Raw genomic sequence first — 18,499 nt, forward strand, 5'->3', positions numbered from 1 at the left:
CACATCACTCCTAAAAAGTTTCATGAGCCCAATTTTTATTTATTTTTAAAACTCGTTTTATCACACAAACCCCTCAGTGATGACACCCGGGGTGGACCACACACACCCTTCCTCCGCCATTCCATTTGAGAATCATTCACTTGTTTGTTTGTTTTTCAGACCTTTAAATGGAGCAATTTTAATACATCTCTCCTTAAAAGGTAAAGGACCCCTGGACGGTTAAGTCCAGTCAAAGGCGACTATGGGATTGAGGAGCTCATCTCGCTTTTCAGGCCAAGGGAGCCGGTGTTTGTCCACAGACAGCTTTCCAGGTCATGTAGCCAGCATGACTAAACCGCTTCTGGTGCAACGGGACACCGTGACGGAAACCAGAGTGAACAGAAACGCCGTTTACCTTCCTGCTGCAGCAGTACCTATTTATCTACCTGCACTGGTGTGCTTTCGAACTGCTAGGTTGGAAGGAGGCGGGCCAGAGCAATGGGAGCTCATTCCGTTGCGGGAATTCGAACCACCGACCTTCCAATCAGAAAGCCCAAGAGCCTCAGTTGTTTAGACAACAGCGCCACCCGCGTCCCTATCTCTCCTTAATGACTGGGTGGGTGGGAGGTGCCTTTGATTCTCTCTCTCTCCCTTTCTTTCTTTCTTTCTTTCTTTCTTCTCTTTCTCTCTCTCTCTTTGTCTTTTCCCTCCCTTTTTCTTTCTCTCTTTCTCTTACTTTCTTTTCCCTCCCTCTTTCTTTCTTTCTTTCTTTCTTTCTTTCTTTCTTTCTTTCTCTCTCTCTTCCTCCCTCTTTCTCTCTCATTCTCTCTCTCTCCCCCCTCCCTCCCTTTCTTTCTTTCTTTCTTTCTTTCCTTCCTTCCTTCCTTCCCTCTCTCTCTCTCTCTCCCCTCTTTCTTTTTCTCTCATTCCCCCCTTTCTTTCTCGCTCTTTCTTTCTTTTCCCTCCCTCTTTTTTCTCTCTCATTCTCTCTCCCTCTCTCCTTCTCCCTCTTTCTCTCATTCCCTTTCTTTCTTTCTTTCTTTCTTTCTTTCCCCTCTTTTCTCTCACTCATTCTCTCTCTCTTTCTCTCTCTCCCTCTCGTTTTCCCTCTCCCTCTTTCTCTCTCTCAACCCCCCCCCCCTCATTCCAGTTTCTTGCACACTGCTCCCGGCTCTTTCTACAGCTATAGATTGCAATGGAAGCCTTCCCTCTCAGGTCTGCCAAATGCACATTTCACCTGACAAGACTGTAATGAACGGCTTGGCATAAACGGTGGAGGTGCTGGGGCAAGGCGGGAGGTGCATTTTGCCATGGAAAAGAAAAGAAAAGTGGGGTTTACTCACGTGGCACGGCAACGCCGTACTCCTGCGGGTTCTCTGCCACCACCTTCTGCTTGAGCTCGTTCAAACGGGACCCCAAAGAACCTGAGAGGTCAGAGAGAGAAGGTGTATCACTGCAACTGAACACAAAGCACAGGGGTACCTTACAGAAGACGGAGCCGAAAGGAACAGGTCAGGAACAGGTCTGCACCCAGGACCCTAATAATAATAATAATAATAATAATAATAATAATAATTTTTTTAAAAATTATTTATATCCTGCTCTCCCCAGCTAAGACCAGGCTCAGGGCGGCTAACAACCGATATAAAAACAAATTGATTGAAATACAACTTAAAAACAAGATTAAAATACAACATTAAAAGATTAAAATGCAGCCTCGTTTCAATGGAAACTCAAATCAAAAACTTTTTGGGGGATGTAAACATCTGGTCTTCACCAAGGCTAACTATCCAGACTGGTCCTACATGGGCCAGAAAAAAGCCCAAATAGGAGTTCCATCATAGGAGGAGAAAGGAAAAAAGAAAGGGGGGGGGAGACTAGAGGAATTCTAGTCTAAGGTACGTCTCCATCAGTGGCTAAGACAAAGTTCTGGACATCGTCAGGCTTCCACATTTTCGCTCGCCACCCGCAACAACCCTTCCTCCTGAGCTTGAAGAAAGGGGCGTCCTAGAAGCTGCAGAAACCCTGCACTCATTCAGCTCCAAGTCTGGCAGGACTGGCCCTACCGTTAGGCTGAGTGAGATAACCGCCTCAGGCAGCAGATATTGAAGGGTGGCAGTGAGGAACTAAGTGGACAGGCCTGCATGTGAGCACACCACACACAGCCTGCCGTGTTGGGGCGTGTTGAATTTTTCAACTTTCCTATTCCCAAAATGAGGGGTGCTAAAAAAAGTTGTAACGTGCCTTGGGAATTAAAAAAAATATTTGGGTTCAATTCAGGGCTTTTTCCCCCAGGAGGAACTCACCAGAACTCAGGCACCTCTCATGTGGGTGCCATTGCCATTATAAAAGAACAAGGTGAGTTCATGGTGAGTTCTGGCACCTCTTTTTCTAGAAAAATAGCACTGGTTAAATTAATCTAACCTAGTTTTGCTTGGTAAGTAAAATGTGTGTAAAATTGCATAGAAATCATTAAAAATGATTGCCAAGTACCTGCCATTATATATTATTATTATTACTATTATCATTAGCTATTATTTAGCATTACCTGATGTTTTCAGAAGGTGAATTTTTTTTTAAAAAAAATGGTTTTCCAAGAACAATTTATGTGCTCTTTAATCAAACACAGATTTACCAAGCTAAATGTGGTCCAGTCACAAAAATGCTAGCAGATTTGAATTCCTCACACCCAAAACCCGTATTTTTAAGACCCATCACTGAAGAAATCTGCAAAAAAAATTAATGTGCCAGCCTTGACAACCCTGGAGGCTGCTTGGCAACTGTAGGCCCCACATGCCTGGGGTGCCTCAGGGACTGATGGGAATTGTAGTCCAAAACCCCCTGTTAGCAAAGCCTGATGTAAAAGCACTGCTTCTTTGAGACTACCTGGGCTCCAAATAAGGCTGATCCAAATTCCAGTCCTCTTTGGATAGTGAAACCAGGCTTATTTTGAGTCAATCTCCCTATACAGAGTGGAACCTCAGTTTTTGAACGTCTCAGCTGCCGAACGTTTCGGAAGCCAAACACTGAAAACCTGGAAGTAAATGCTTCCATTTTTTAACGTGCCTCAGAAGTCAAATGGCTTCCGAGGCGCATTTCTCATTTTTCTCAATTGATTTTGCCGACGGCCCATTGCACCTCGGTTGTCAAACGTCTTGGAAGCCAAATGGTTTTCCGGAATGGATTACGTTCAACAACCGAGGTTCTACTGTATACGGATACAGATATATTTATACACACACACACCGCCTCAGCCACAACCCCCTCAAGATTTATTCTCCACTTCTCAGAGGTTTGGGAAAGGCTGGTCTTGGGCTCCAGAATATCTTTATTTCAGAAATAAAGCTGCTGGGCAAGGCAGCTGTGGGTAAACATATCAGACGACACAGCGATTTCTTCAAACAGCTCTTGTTTATTCACAGGCCAGAACAGAACTGAACTGAAGGGTTCAGCCAGCCTGCTTATATAGAGCTCCACTACAACGCAACTGTAACCACTTTCTGTAACTATCCAATCACTGAACATCACTTTCAATCCCTTATTTGCATATGTGGACCTGAGTGAAAACTATCTACAGTATCCCCCTGCTGGCCCAGGGTGAGAACTTCAGTACGTAACACCAGCGATAGCCTTTTCCTCACAGAATAACTCACCAATCAAAACCACCAGCCTCTTTCTTTCTCCTGGCTGCTGCTGGTATTTCACCACTTCCTCGTAGGTGAGGAGCTCCGAGGGGTGAGGCTGTTCAACCTGCTTGGCTTCACTTTGGCCATTTTGCTTCTCCTTTCGACTCAGCCGGAAACTCCGTCTCAAGCCAGCTGCAAAGCCAAAAAGAACATCGTTGTCACTAAGTTTGGTCCGATGGGTTGGGGACCCCCAAACAGGCTCAAGGTTCTGAACTTCCAAAAAAAAAAACAAAAAACCAAAACACCACTTCTTAAGGAAGGGGAAAGCCCCCAAACCAGCCCAAATAGCTACTCCCAGTGGCCACAGAATGCTGGCTGAATGTTGCTGGGGGAGCGGGTGAAAGGGAAATGGGATGTCGTATCCTGGGAGACAATATGATTGACTAAGCCGGAATCCTGTCCAGAAGCACTTCAACGCTGCAAAGTTTTGTGGCTTGCCTCATTTGTAAAATGCATTAACGCAAATACAATAAATTGCAATACAAAAGCAAGCATGTAAAACGAAAGCAACTTGTAATCATAACAATAACAACAACAACAACAACAATAATAACTATTTATTTATACCCCGCTCATCTGGCCGGGTTTCCCCAGCCACTGTGAGCAGCTCCCAACAGAATATTAAAAACATGATAAAACATCAAACGTTAAAAACTTCCCTTCAGATGTCTTCTAGAAAGTCAGATAGTTGTTTATTTCCTTGACATCCGATGGGAGGGCGTCCCACAGGGTGGGTGCCACTACCGAGAAGGCCCTCTGCCTAGTTCCCTGTAACCTCACCTCGCAGGGAGGGAACCACCAGAAGGCCCTCAGCGCTGGACCTCAGTATCCAGGCTGAACAATGGGGGTGGAGACGCTCCTTCAGGTATACTGGGCCAAGGCTCAGTATACCTGAAGCTTTTATCAGGAAGCTTTTAGCACCTGATGTTTTGCTGTGTTTGTATATTACCCTGGCAGCTACCAAGAGTGGCTGGGGCAACCCAGTCAGATGGGAGGGGTATAAGGAATAAATTGTTTTTATTATGTAAGTAGCAAATGTACATATGATACCCACAACCAAGGCCAGAGTGGGCTGCAGACCACCAGCTCCTCACCTATATATTGCCCATTGAAGTATCCTTCGCAATCACAGTCTTCTGCTTAGAAAGAAAAAGATAAGAGAGGCAGATGAACGAAGACGACAGTGCTATATACCAAAAGACGATTCATTTTGTATGCTGCATCTCTGGTGTTTTTGCATGAAACCCGGGGGACAGGGGAGGGGAGGGGTACTGAACTGCTGTATTGCATGTGGGTCCCATGTTTTGCCTGAGCTAAAAGGTAAAGGTAAAAGGACCCCTGACCATTAGGTCCAGTCATGACCGACTCTGGGGTTGCGGCGCTCATCTCGCTTTATTGGCCAAGGGAGCCGGCGTACAGCTTCTGGGTCATGTGGCCAGCATGACTAAGCCGCTTCTGGTGAACCAGAGCAGCGCACGGAAACGCCGTTTACCTTCCTGCCAGAGCGGTACCTATTTATCTACTTGCACTTGATGTGCTTTCGAACTGCTAAGTTGGCAGGAGCAGGGACCAAGCAACGGGAGCTCACCCCGTTGTGGGGATTCAAACCGCCGACCTTCTGATCAGCAAGTCCTAGGCTCCGTGGTTTAACCCACAGCGCCACCCATGTCCCTTTGCCTGAGCTATCCTGCATCATATCATTTGCAGCCCCAATCAAAACTATTTCCTCCTCCTCCTTTCCCAACTGGATTTCTGACTTTTGTCACTTAAGGAACAACCATGTCGGGTTCCACAGAGAGACTGAAAGCAAACAGCACCAGGAGCTGAAACGCTTTGATGAACAGCTAGCCCCCGAGCCTTTTTTAAAATAACATTTATTTATAAATCGCCTGGAACACTAGATGCTGCGCAGCTATTAAGTCAGAAAAGAACCAACCAACACCCTGCCCGGCAGGCTTAAAACCTTCAGGAGTTGCTCTTTTCTTGGAGGGAGCAAGTCCAAAAAATTCAGAAAGGGAGAAAGCAGCACTCCCTCGTTCAGCAGGAAATTACCTACTGCGTGAACAAAAGCACCGAGGAGAAACACAATCACTTTTCAGAAACGGCAGGGGCTTAATCCATGTGATTAGCACAAAAATTACACAGTTAAAAAAAAAACGCTCAGCAAATAATAGCTAAGGAAAATTAAACAAGATTGACATTAGAGTCCCCGGGGGCATATTAAGAGGAAACGCAGGGCTTATCCCCTCTCTGCTTTGTCACGCTAAAGGTCTCTTTCTGCAGCAAACCCTGTTCAAATCCACTAATTAACAAGCTGGACAGGGATAGAAATGGACCTGGACCTGGGCTGGCGTGGGAAGCGGGGGAAATTAGATTGAGGAGCAAATCAACCGGCCCTTTTCGCACTGCAATGGCATCACGCCCCAGAGCCTTTCTGAATCAAGCCCACCACCCGCCTTAGACAGGGCTGTGGGCGAGACCAGCATTCGCAGGTTTGCTCTCTTGTGCAGAGATTGCCTTTTTGCCAGCCTCCCAAAGGACATAAGAAGAGTCTGGCAGGATCAGGTCAATGGCCCATCTAGTCCAGCATCCTGTTCTCACAGTGGCCAACCAGACAAAGGCCGAAAGTGTGTCATGGGCCAGGAGTCAGCTTCGCCTGCTGAACAGCAGCCTGAAGGGGGAGACTGACTGAACTACGGGGTGTGTGTGAAGGCCCCTGCCCTGCTTCTCTCCACCTGGCTTAGCGGCCTGACAGACTCTATAAAGGAGTGCTACTGCTGCTGCTTGTGGGATATGAAACACAAGAGCAGTCAAGTACAACATTCCTAGACAGCACATGTTTACACATGGGGAGGAATGTTTGTCGAGCCAGCAGGTAAACTTCCTGTTTCCTTCTGGGCTAGGACAGACTTCCTCTGCATGTGACTAGAGGTGGGTGTGGCCTCACCTGTGCAGGTAACGACAAAAGCACTGGGCAGGGCAGCCATCCCTCTCTCTGCCACTACTTTCGTCGAAGAAGCAACATCTGCTTAGCCAAAGATGCTCTCTTGGCCTCCAGCCAAGAGAGGACAAAGGGACTGTCTCCATATGAGATAGTTTCCAGGTGTGTGTTACTTTTCTAAGCTAAGTCTGCCTTCTGGGATCCTATTGTGAACAGAATGGTGTGTGAGTAAACTTTTTTATACTTTTATAGAAGACTGTGTCATGTCTTATCTTTTATGAGGGAATAAGGGGAAAATACCAGAACAGTTATAGAGGCTTTAGCGAGCCTGAGCAAACGCATCCGCTGCAAGTTTAAAAAGGGGAATGTTACTCTGCTAAATTGTGAACTTGTTAACACAAATTGGAAAGGCTATTATCAGACAATATATCCTTCCTGCATCCCTGAACATTTCCACACTGTTGGGCAGAGAGGACCCCGTTTTTTGTTGTTTTTTAATTCCTTTTATTTTTTATCTATGTCATTTTAAATTGTGATTGATATCAATGCTATATTCTTAGTTTTAGATTTTATTATTTATGTGGAAATTGTTTTCCATTTGACTGTGTATTTTTATGTGTTTTATTTATTGTTTATGATTTTTGTTATGTTGGTAATTATGTAAATCTTGTCCTGCTGTAAACCGCCTTGAGCACTTTTAACTACGGAAAGGCGGTGTGTAAATAAAATGATGAATGAATCAATGAATGAGAAGACGGAATGACTCCACCTGCAGCTGATCAGGACACAGAAAAGGCACTGATGATAACCAGCTGGCTCCGGGCTTCTTAAACAGAGCTCTCAGCAGCAGTCAGTTGTTGCTGGAAACAACGCCTGTGGTTCTGGGTTCCTTCCTTGTTGCTTCCTGCTATCTAATTGGACCTTTGGCTCTGGGATCATCTGGATTCCCTGACCTCTGGACTGCCTGACTCTGTATGTGGATTCTGCTCTCGGGCAAGTGTTCCTCCCAGCCCCTGCTGGCTCAGCAATGGGACTCGGTCTGGGGCTACGACCCACGCCCTCTCCCCCCTCTTTAGACTCACAGAAAGTAGCAGTCAGCACTGTTAGAATTCCTGCTCCATGATTACAGTCATGGGATTTTTGTCTATCACATGACGGTTTATGTTTTGACTCCACAGAGTGGGAAGTGACAGAGACAGGATGTTTGTGTTATTGTGTTCCGTGAAGTGGAACTATTGTCCTTTGTTCTTTTTCTCTTTGCTATCTGATGCTAGAGAGAGAGGGAGCCATGTTGCAGTGCTCCGTGTGTGTTTATATGTAAATAAAGTAGATGAGCCAAAATGCTGAGGTCTGTTACGCAACTGCGCAAACTCTGCGGTATCAGTTGGCATCGGTCACTGTGATGTTCGGGATGAAGAAAGCTTTTGAAGCTCCCGAACGAAAGACCAGGAGGGAGAGAACATGCCAGTCGGGCATGTGTCTCTGCCAGGGTCCTACTCGAGTGTAGGCTGAACTCCTGACATACACATCCATGTTCCTGTCCACTGTGTAATGTGGCAGCACTTCGATAAAGGTGACAAATAAGCCCTTCTTCACACTGTGCACAGTTACACCAGGGAACTCACTCCCACCAATTTGGATGGCTTTAAAAAAGGACGGGACAAATTCGTGAAAGAGAAAGCTATGAGTGGATAGCTGGCAGGATGGTCACGCTCTGCTTCCACGGCTGGAGGCAGCGCCACTTCTGAATGCCAGTTTCTGGAAAACGCAGGAGGGGAGAGGACCCGCTCGCAGGTTTCCTACAGGCACCTGGTTCATAGCTGTCAACTTTTCCCTTTTCTTGCAAGGAATCCTATTCGGAATAAGGGAATTTCCCTTTAAAAAAGGGAAACGTTGACAGCTATGATCTGGTTGGCCACTGTGAGAACAGGACGCTGGACCACTTGACGGATCCAGCAGGCTGCTAATGTTTTTGCATTTAAATACTTTGCAGAATCTCAAGGTTATTCACATGCACACATTCTTTCTCTGACATGGGAGGGTACAATCCTAAGCCCAGCACACAAGGCAGAGCTTATCGCTGACCAAACTTGTGTGGGATGAGGCAATACTGCATCATAGGAAGCAAAGCCATGTGTGAAGCACCCTCCTCCAGTTTTCTTTTCATTAAAAAAAAAAAATCATGGTCCTAGTCCCTATGCTTGCAAAGGAAATTTTGAAAACCTTCCCATGCCCACCCTTTCAAAACTATGCTTTCACCTCCTTTGTTGCAATGTGTCCAGTTGATGTATTTTTTTGGGGGGGGGGGAGGAATTGGAAGCAAAACCGATGACAGAAAGCTGTACCGATAAATCTACATATGGCACACAAACTATTCTGAGCTTCCTGTAATCTGGATCTGCTTCATGGTTGGCTTTTGTCGAATAAAGCTGTTTTATTCTACAAGCTCTTTACGTGCAGGGAAAGTCACAGCTTGCTCGCTCCAGGAACGGGCAGTGAACCTACCTTTCTCAGAAGATTGATCGTCTGAGGTCAGCGTGAAAAGACAAGAGGCAGCAGAGTTAAAAGGAGGCCGAGGGAGGGGGAAGTGTTCCAAAGCATTAGGGGCACGTGCTCAAATTCTGGCTCTCAGTGGGGAAGAGCCATGGTTTCGCAGTAAGACAAAAACTGCTCTGCGTGTAAAAGGTCCCAGGCTGAATCGCCAGCATCTCCGAGGTCAGTGTAGACAAAGCTGTGCTAGATGGACCAATCATTTGACCGATATAAGGCAGGTTCCTATGTTCCTAGTGTGCAAGGAAGACCTCTCAAACATGTGGACAGTTGCACGGGGAGATACCAGCAGCTTCTCGATTGTTGCCGTAAGTGTAACAGAGGACACTGCGTGTCCACATGGAACCACCAATGCTGGAGATCCCTGGAGTAACATTTTCATTCATTCTCTGGCCTGCGTAACAACCCTCCTTCCTTTGTTGGACAACAGATGCTGCCAGATGAGAGTCTCATGGATGGTTAACACTTTGTGGCCAATTTGACCATTATTTGGACATGCTGTTCACATAGCCAGAACACCATGAGTTCCCTATTCTCGCCCGCATCCTGCAAATGCTTCAATTCAGGATGAATTGCACACAGCAATGCGGGTTTTGGAAACGAGTATTTTCAGTTGCCCCAAATCAACTGAGATCAGAGATTAACGTGCCCGTTTGGCTTAAAGTTGGGAAGCAAAACTAGAAATGGGTTTTACATGGTGCATGCATCTCCCTGAGGCTTTTGCAACAGCCAGTATTATTTTAACTGCAATATCTGATGGATTGGGGTGCATCAACAACAAACTCCAGTGCTGCAAATCTTATAAAACCAAAGGTGTTAGTAGATAGGAATACAGTTGTACCTTGGTTCTCAAATGCCCCGGAACTCGTATGTTTTGGCTCCCGAACGATCAAAAACCGGAAGTGAGTGTTCCGGTTTTCAAACGTTCTTTTGGAAGCCAAACGTCCGACGGGACTTCCACGGCTTATGATTGGCTGCAGGAAGCTCCTGCAGCCAATCAGAAGCCGCACTTTGAAAGTCGAATGTTTCGGAAGGCCCAGGAGGACTCCCGGGCTGAGCGCCTGAGGGCCCCAGTCCTGCCACTCTCCATCTGGCCTATGGCAGGGCCTGACAGGCCTCATAAGGACTGCTGCTGTGGCTGCTGCCCATCAAGGAATGAGGTATTTTGGGGAAAGTTTTGCTGGGAGTTGTTGCTGTTGTTGTTGCTGATATTAACTTTTTGTATCTTTCTTTTTATGTAGAAATTGTTCAGTTTGGTTATGTAGTTTTTAATATGTTTTGTTTATTTTTATGACTATTTTGCTATATTTGTAATGTAAATATTTTCATATTGTAAGCCGCCTTGAGCATTGTTTTAACTGTGGAAAGGCGGCATACAAGTAAAATAAAATAAGTCAAACAGACTTCTGGAACGGATTCAGTTCGACTTCCAAAGTACGACTGTATAATCTCTGAGTAGACACACCTAGGACTGCACTGTTTAAGTGCAATTCAAGTGAATTCTTTTCTTTTTTCTAATAAATCGTTTTTATTAATTTTTGCATATGTTTTCCAAACAAAACATCACATCACATAATCCTCATTTTGGCTATTATAGCCTGAGACTTCCATCAACCCTGTCTAGTGATTTTCAAATTTGCTATCTAATCTTGCATTTTATTATTATAATTAATGCTTTTAAACTTCATTTCCTAATTATTTCCTTCCTAAATCATTTTGCAATAATTTATATAGTCCCCCTTACAAAACTTCTAGTAAACCTACAATGCAATTGTCTTTCAAATAAGTCAAGTGAATTCTAGATGCTTTTGTTCAGATGAGCATATCGTGGCTTAAGTAGGCAATATATGAATTAAGTCTTTTCTGCATGCATGCAACCCTATGAGCCACAACCAAGCCAGGAGGTCTCTTTGCTAACCACCGTTTTCCAGAAAACTTGGGAACTATTATTACCCTGCTTCAAAACAATTTAGGATATTAAACCAACTTCAAAGCACGACTTAAGATCCCGGCTTCTTCCAAAGTTGGTAACCAACTTTGGTTTCCTCGGCTTATTATACAAAGAAAGGATTGTCAAAACACATTCAACAGCAAACGCTTCTCTCCCATTATGGGGATTTTAAAGTGAGGAGGGCATAAAGGTACCGAAAGCTGTTAACATACTTACACTGGCATGGCTGAAGAGCTTTTGTGTGCATAAATATATGTACTTATTATAGCCGCATGAAAAAGTTGATTATAATTATAATTGGTGTTATATCCATTCAAGTCGCTCAGTCTGCCTTGCATTATATTCACCGTGTAAAAAATTAATTGTATGAAATTGTATGAAATGCATTTCAAAATGTGGGAAATTTTTCTGCTAAAAAGATTCCATTTCCAGGGGTTGTGCAATGCTTCATTTTTAAACGCAAAGAAGTGCTGGGACTCAGGGCTGCCTGAAATCCAGATGTGCAGGGGGTAAGTGGAGATGGTCAAGGAAAGACCAGCTGCCTGTGTCTGTTGCATGCTAGCTGCAGGGCTGAGAACACAGGGCTACATCTGGGCATAAAGCAAACTCTGGGCTCAGGACTGTCCCATCTCAGCCCACGCTCCAAAAGTTCTCCAGAAGCTTGTGAGTCCCACATGGGTCTCAAAGCATTCATGAAAGCAGTCATCACACCACACAGGACCAAAAACACTGCTCCTACTTAATTCAGAGCCATTTCACCAAATCACTATTGAGACACAGTACAGTGTGGCTAGCTTAATCCAGAGGATCAGGTGGGATTAAAGCAGCAGATACTCTAAACCTCTGAGGACCCTAGGTGTAGGGGCAGACTCCCCTACAAAATAATTTTGAATGGTCCAGAATCTTACACATATAACTTGCACGCACACACACACACAACTGGCATGTGCAGAGGTGGCAACTTCGCCAAAGATTGAGGGTGCCCACCGTCACATGTGTGACATCACACATCACATGTGTGTTTGATGTCACACACACAACATTGCATCGTCGGGAGGAGGCCAAGTGAGGCAGAGCTTCAATACCAGCAGGTCCCCTTCTTCTCTCACGATCAGCCTCCTTCCACGGCAGGAGAAGGAAGAGCCAGTCACTGAAGCCACGCCATGTTTGGCTCCGTGCTCAGCCTCCTCCACCCCCTCAACATTTGGAGGGCCCAGCCACCCTCCCCAAAAATATTGGGAGGCCATTAAAAGCTTGACCCCCTTGAGCTGGCGCCCCGGGCAACTGTGTCTGAACTTCCTTAGCCATTGGCTGAGCTGCTGTGATATCACAGCATGTCAGTGTAAACATTCTAACTGCTGAAAGGGAAGAACCAGCCGTGGAATATGGACAATCGGTGCAACTCCTGGAAGGGAAGCAGAAGGTTGCCTGGAAAAGGAGAAACGTCTCACATGCAGTGTCTTGACCATGGATCAGCAAACTAAGGCCTGCAGGCCGAATCAGGCCCAATTGCCTTCTAGATCTGCCCCGTGGATGGTCCGGGAATCACCACGCGGATCGCCAGCGCACATGTTCTTTTCCTCTCCCTCACATGGTGGCGCTTTTCTCCTCAGGGACGGAGCAATCTTGTCCCACACCGGCCGCCGTGAGTCGACTCACCCGCTTGCCTGGCTCAGCAGGGTGTATGATGCCAGCTGACGGCTGCTGCATTTTCCTCCTGCTCATCCTCCCTTAGTCCGCACTTCCTTCCTTCTCCACGCCCCTTCTCCACGCTGCTTCCTCATGTGCTTCCTTCATCGCCGCCTGCCTCCCTCCCTCCCTCCATTTCTCCCATGGCGTTCAGGCAGGTGGTTGCAGTGACCGCGGTCACCGCTTGTGGGTTGGCAGGCGGCTCTGTCTTCTTCTCTGCCTCTCAGGAAGCAGCAGCAGCAGAAGGGTGGGTAAAAGCCCCGGCGACGCCCCGGTTCCCCTACCTCCATCCGCAGCTCCTTCACCAGGGCTGCTGCTTCTGCCTTCGCCAGCCAACGCAGCCTCCTACCCCGCCACAGCGCCTGGCTGGCTGGAGAAGCCCAAGTGCGGCTATTAGGACAACAACTTTACCGACAGGTAAAGCGAAGCATCTTCAGGCCTCTTTGCAGGCGGGCGAAAATCGTTCATTTCCCCCCAAAAAAATATAGTCCCCCTACCGCCCACAAGGTCTGAGGGACAGTGGACTGGCCCCGTGTTGGAAAAGTTTGCTGACCCCTGGTCTTGACACTGAGCAAGGCATCAAGTGCACAACAGGGCCTTCCTCACAGCCCACCAGATGTCCAGAAGAAGAAGAAGAGGAGGAGGAGGAGGAGGAGGAGGAGGAGGAGGAGTTTGGATTTGATATCCCGCTTTATCACTACCTGAAGGACTCTCAAAGCGGCTAACATTCTCCTTTCCCTTCCTCCCCCACAACAAACACTGTGAGGTGAGTGGGGCTGAGAGACTTCAAAGAAGTGTGACTGGCCCAAGGTCACCCAGCAGCTGCATGTGGAGGAGCAGGGAAGCGAACCCGGTTCCCCAGATTACAAGTCTACTGCTCTTAACCACTACACCACATTGGCTCTCAAGACAGATAGTGTCTTGGACTTATGACATCATTGGGCTGCCCTGCAAAACTTACCAAGACTGCATGGGCCCTGACTGTGTGCGCAAAGAATAAACAGTTGTCATTAACTCACAGAAGTGTGTGGAGGCCACAGCACAATAGGCTCTCTTTCGCAAAGAGCTACCTTCCCCGTATTCCCTCTTACCTCCCCCACAGCGCTACCCTACGGTAGTTGTACCTGAATGGCAAGACACAGCCGTGCTTCAGGCTCCCGGTGGCTCTGCACCTTTCAAGGGATGGCATTGCAAAGCCTCACAAAAGAAGCCCGGTTTGGGAAAGAGAAAGGAAAAGCCAGATGTAGAGGAAACACACAAGCCACACTAAACAAACAATGGAAAGGTTTCGCGGTGACTCACAGAGCGGTTTTGTGACGCTTCTGGCGTTGTGCAGCGCTCCAATGGTCCTTCTGTACATCAGACGCCTACATGGAAAAAGAAAAACACAAGAGTTTATCGTTTCGATTCAGAAAGGGAGCAGAGAAGAACTCAAGGAGAAAGCCTCAAGCCAGAGAGCCGGAATGCGCTCGTTGCGCTCAGTTCCCGCTGAAATCAAACGAGATCAAGGGCCAAATCACACGTTACTTTGTTCAGACTTTAACAATCATAATCAACACCGCCATTCGAAACTCCCAAAGGAGAGGGAAGCAGCTGTGGGGGGTCCTGATCCAGAACAGGTTCCTGATCCATACCAGTTTCCCAAATTAAGACACGCATTGTGCATTTCCCTTGCTCCCCAAAAAGGGGTCTCTGAGCTTTCTACTGAGAAGCAGTTCTGAGTGACCAGAAACTGCCAGGTGCTCCCTCATCTATTTCATGGTTTCTGCTGCAGTGGGGAAAAGTAGAGATTCAAAGCTGCATCTGGGTGCTGGTGTGGCCATCAGCCTGTCCTAGTTTTTAGATATAGCAGTCCTAGGCTGGCTCTCTAACTTCAGCACTGCACTGGCTTCCAATGCAATGTACAGGAACCTCAGGCGGCCAAATGCAGATCTCCAAGCACCTCTGTCTGGCCCTTGGAACTGCCTCTGGACTCCCCCTTTCCCAGGCCGCAACCCTCTCTAGCCCTGCTCCAACATTCCAAGAAGAAGAAGAACAAGAACAAGAAGAAGAGTTTGGATTTGATATCCCGCTTTATCACTACCTGAAGGAGTCTCAAAGCCTCGTACCTACGGGACTGCCTCTCCCGGCATGCCCCACGGAGAGCCTCAAGGTCCATAAATAGCAACACCCTAGTGGTTCCGGGCCCTAAGGAAGTTAGATTGGCTTCAACCAGAGCCAGGGCCTTTTCAACTCTGGTGGAATGCTCTGCCTCATGACACCAGGGCCCTGCAGGATCTGATTTCTTTCCGCAGGGCCTGTAAGACAGAGTTGTTCCGCCTGGCCTTTGGCTTGGAGCCAATTTGATTCCCTCCCTCTCTTTCTTTTTTCTTTTCCTTCTCCTCCTGCGATGAGGCTACATTTTAATATTTTAATGTTTCAATATTTTAATGTTGTGTTTTTTATTTTGTTTTTAAGTTGTAATCATTTAACTTGTTTTTATTATTGCTTGTAAGCCGCTCTGAGCCCGGCCTTGGCTGGGGAGGGTGGGGTATAAATAAAATTTATTATTATTATTATTATTATTATTATTATTATTATTAAAGCGGCTTACATTCTCCTTCCCTTCCTCCCCCACAACAAACACTCTGTGAGGTGAGTGGGGCTGAGAGACTTCAAAGAAGTGTGACTGGCCCAAGGTCACCCAGCAGCTGCATGTGGAGGAGCGGAGATGCGAACCCGGTTCACCAGATTACGAGTCCACCCCTCTTAACCACTACATCACACTGGCTCCCAAGTACTCAACTAAATCTGTGTTTCCCAAACTTGGGTCCCCAGCTGTTTTTGGACTACCGTTCCCATCATCCCTGGCCACTGGTCCTGCTAGCTAGGGATAATGGGAGTTGTACTCCAAAAACAGCTGGGAAGCCAAGTGTGGGAAACATTGAACTAAATCCTTGCATGAGTGCGAGGATTAGCACGAGAGGAATGGGGTTTCCTCCGCTCCTTGCCCTAGTGTGTGACCCACACCGTTCCCAAATCTGTTTTGGAAGGTTGGGGAAAACTGCAGAGCAGATTTAGGGGGCATGCAGGAGGAGGAGAATGTTTTTGCCTCTGGCTCTGCCCACCACTTGCCGGTGGCCCTCGGAAGGTTACCCAGGTGGGAAATGTGGCCCTTGAGCTGAAAAAAGGTTCCCCACCGTGGTGTAATAAATAATTCTGCTGCCTGTTCACAGAACCATTCCTCCAGGGTACTCCCTTTCTCAACTGTAATGTACCCTTCAGCGCATCTCTCCCTTTCCTCTTAAAAAAAAGAGAGAAAGCAGGTACAGAAATCTTGAATCTTCTGGTTGTTCCTTTCCATGGTGTGCCTTTGCAAGAGATGGGTCACGTAGAAAAGGGAATACGCTGGCCGCATAATCAATAGCTTCATATCTTGTTCCAATAAAATTATCTTGATAAAATGAGATGAGGTCTTAATCCTGCCTCCCACCCCTCGTTCGGACAGTCACTCCAGGAGGCTACCCTGGTCGATGGTATCGAAAGCTGCTGAGAGGTTGAGAAGAATTAGCAGGGACATTTTTTTCTTTGTTTCTCTCTCGACAGAGGTCATCGTACAGGGCGACCAAAGCAGTTTCTGGGCCAAAACCCCAGCATCAGTAGTGTGCATGGGTTTTTACAAGGCACGTCCCTGCCCCCAAGGTCCTTGCTGTCTAAAAGAGGTGTGCATCAGGGATGCAAAGAAAGGAAGGATGCTGATTCCGGATGGAGTCTCTTGAGTTTGGGGCTCCAGGTGCAAGCGTGACTCATTGTTTCACGGACCATTCACTGTCCAAGCTTACAACAGCTCTACTCCCACGACTGCACACAGTCCAGTCCGGCACCACTGTGCCCCACCTCCAACCATCTCCTTGATGCTTCTCAAAACCCCTCATTCCTTGACACACACACAACCCCCATTGATTCCACATCCCACATCACTAGTACATCAAAACAGCCTCTCTTCAGGAACAAGCATGGGGAGCTTTCCTTGAGAGGGACATGGGTTGCCAATAGCTGGAGGTGTATGCAGATCCCATTCCTGGATCTGTTCTGTAAGTTATTATGATGTAGGAGCTGGGAAACCCCAATCAGAAGGGTCTGAGGATAAGGAAGAAGAAGAGCACAAGGTGCAGAAATTATCCCCAGAAGATGCTGCTCTGCCATGAAAGGGGGACACCATCTACAGCAGGGGTCAGCAACCTTTTTCAGCCGTGGGCCGGTCCACCGCCTCTCAGAACATGTGGTGGGCCGGACTATATTTTTTGGAGGGGGAATGAACGACTTCCTATGCTCCACAAATAACCCAGAGGTGCATTTTAAATAAAAGCACACATTCTACTCATGTAAAAACACGCTGATTCCTGAACCGTCCACGGGCCAGATTGAGAAGGCGATTGGGCCGCATCCGGCCTCCAGGACTTAGGTTGCCTACCCCAATCTACAGCACCTGAAAAAGTCACTCTCTTTCTTTTCGGACTCGTATTTCTTCACTCTCTGTGGAGCAGGAAACCCCCTAGCTCTGCCAGAGTCGGTGTCGTAAGAGCCAAGCGCAGCTCCTTTAAAGCCTCGGCCCAGTATACCTGAAGAAGCATCTCCACCCCCATCATTCAGCCCGGACACTGAGGTCTGACTCTGAGGGCCTTCTGGAGGTTCCCTCACTGCAGGGAACCAGGCACAGGGCCTTCTTGGTAGTGGCGTCCACCCTGTGGAACACCCTCCCATCAGATGTCAAGGAAATAAACGACTATCTGACTTTTAGAAGACATCTGAAGGCAGCCCTGTTTAGGGAAGTTTTTAATGTTTGATGTTTTATTGTGTTTTTAATATTCTGTTGGGAGCTGCCCAGAGTGGCTGGGGAGGCCCAGCCAAAATTATTATTTTATTATTATTATTATTATTATTATTATTATTATTATTATTATTAGCACAGTGGGACACAGCTAGAAACCCCGAGCTGCGTGAAGGCCATGTCAACCAGGGATGGAGAACCCTTAGAGGTTGTTGGACTCCAACTTCCATCAGCCCACGCCAGCATGGCCAATGCTCAGAGTTGATGTGAACTGCAGCCCAGAACCATAGCGCCAAGAGTTAGTTAATTTAACCCCCCTGTGGGTTACAACTGCAGCTAGGATTCTCTGCGCACAAAAATGGAAAGAAACAAAAATACCCACCCAAGAAGAATGGACAAGCAAGCTGATGCAGAACTGGCAAAGTTAACAGCTAAAATATGAGAACTTAATGACGAAGGTTTTGTGGAAGAATGTAAGCCCCTTTCGGTTTATTTAAAGAATGATTATTACATGACAAACACGCAAGCAGAATCTGAAATATGAGCAACAGAAGGGTTTAAAGATGACAGAAGTTTGGTTAAGGTTTAAGAGATAGAAGACAGCGTGCAACAGAGGGAGAGAAACAGAAACACATGGAAAATGGGGTGGGAAGTCGAAAAAAAGAGAAAAAAGTTTGGATTGTGAATTGAAATATATGTGTGAATTTGGGAAAACTTAATTTTTAAAAACGGAGGGGAGTGACACACCCAAAGGGCTCTCCTGGCATGCTGAAGCAACATACTAGCCAGCTGCATGTAGCTGTTGTTGTTGTTTAGTTGTTTAGTCGTGTCCGACTCTTCGTGACCCCATGGACCAGAGCACGCCAGGCACTCCTGTCTTCCACTCCCTCCCG

At 46.9% G+C, this 18,499-nt stretch overlaps 1 protein-coding gene across 6 annotated transcripts in view; it reads right to left on the bottom strand.

Annotated features, from left to right (window-relative positions):
• Positions 1-18,499, bottom strand: part of MPP3 (MAGUK p55 scaffold protein 3) — a 79,576-nt gene that overhangs the window by 20,281 nt on the left and 40,796 nt on the right. For 4 of the 6 annotated variants that reach the window (XR_013390441.1, XR_013390440.1, XM_077917381.1 and 1 more), the window contains exons 11-15: positions 14,099-14,163; positions 9,112-9,132; positions 4,760-4,804; positions 3,633-3,797; positions 1,323-1,403 (exon numbers count right to left, since the gene is read on the bottom strand). Coding sequence is in view for 4 of the 6 variants with exons in the window: in XM_077917381.1 (XP_077773507.1) it covers positions 1,323-1,403; positions 3,633-3,797; positions 4,760-4,804; positions 9,112-9,132; positions 14,099-14,163 (377 nt within the window). In the remaining 2 variants the exon portion in view is untranslated. The remainder of the gene's footprint in view (positions 1-1,322; positions 1,404-3,632; positions 3,798-4,759; positions 4,805-9,111; positions 9,133-14,098; positions 14,164-18,499) is intronic. The other 2 variants (XM_077917383.1, XM_077917384.1) reach the window with 2 other exon arrangements.

The sequence above is a fragment of the Podarcis muralis genome, chromosome 13, assembly GCF_964188315.1.
Source record: "Podarcis muralis chromosome 13, rPodMur119.hap1.1, whole genome shotgun sequence".
NCBI lineage: Eukaryota > Metazoa > Chordata > Lepidosauria > Squamata > Lacertidae > Podarcis > Podarcis muralis.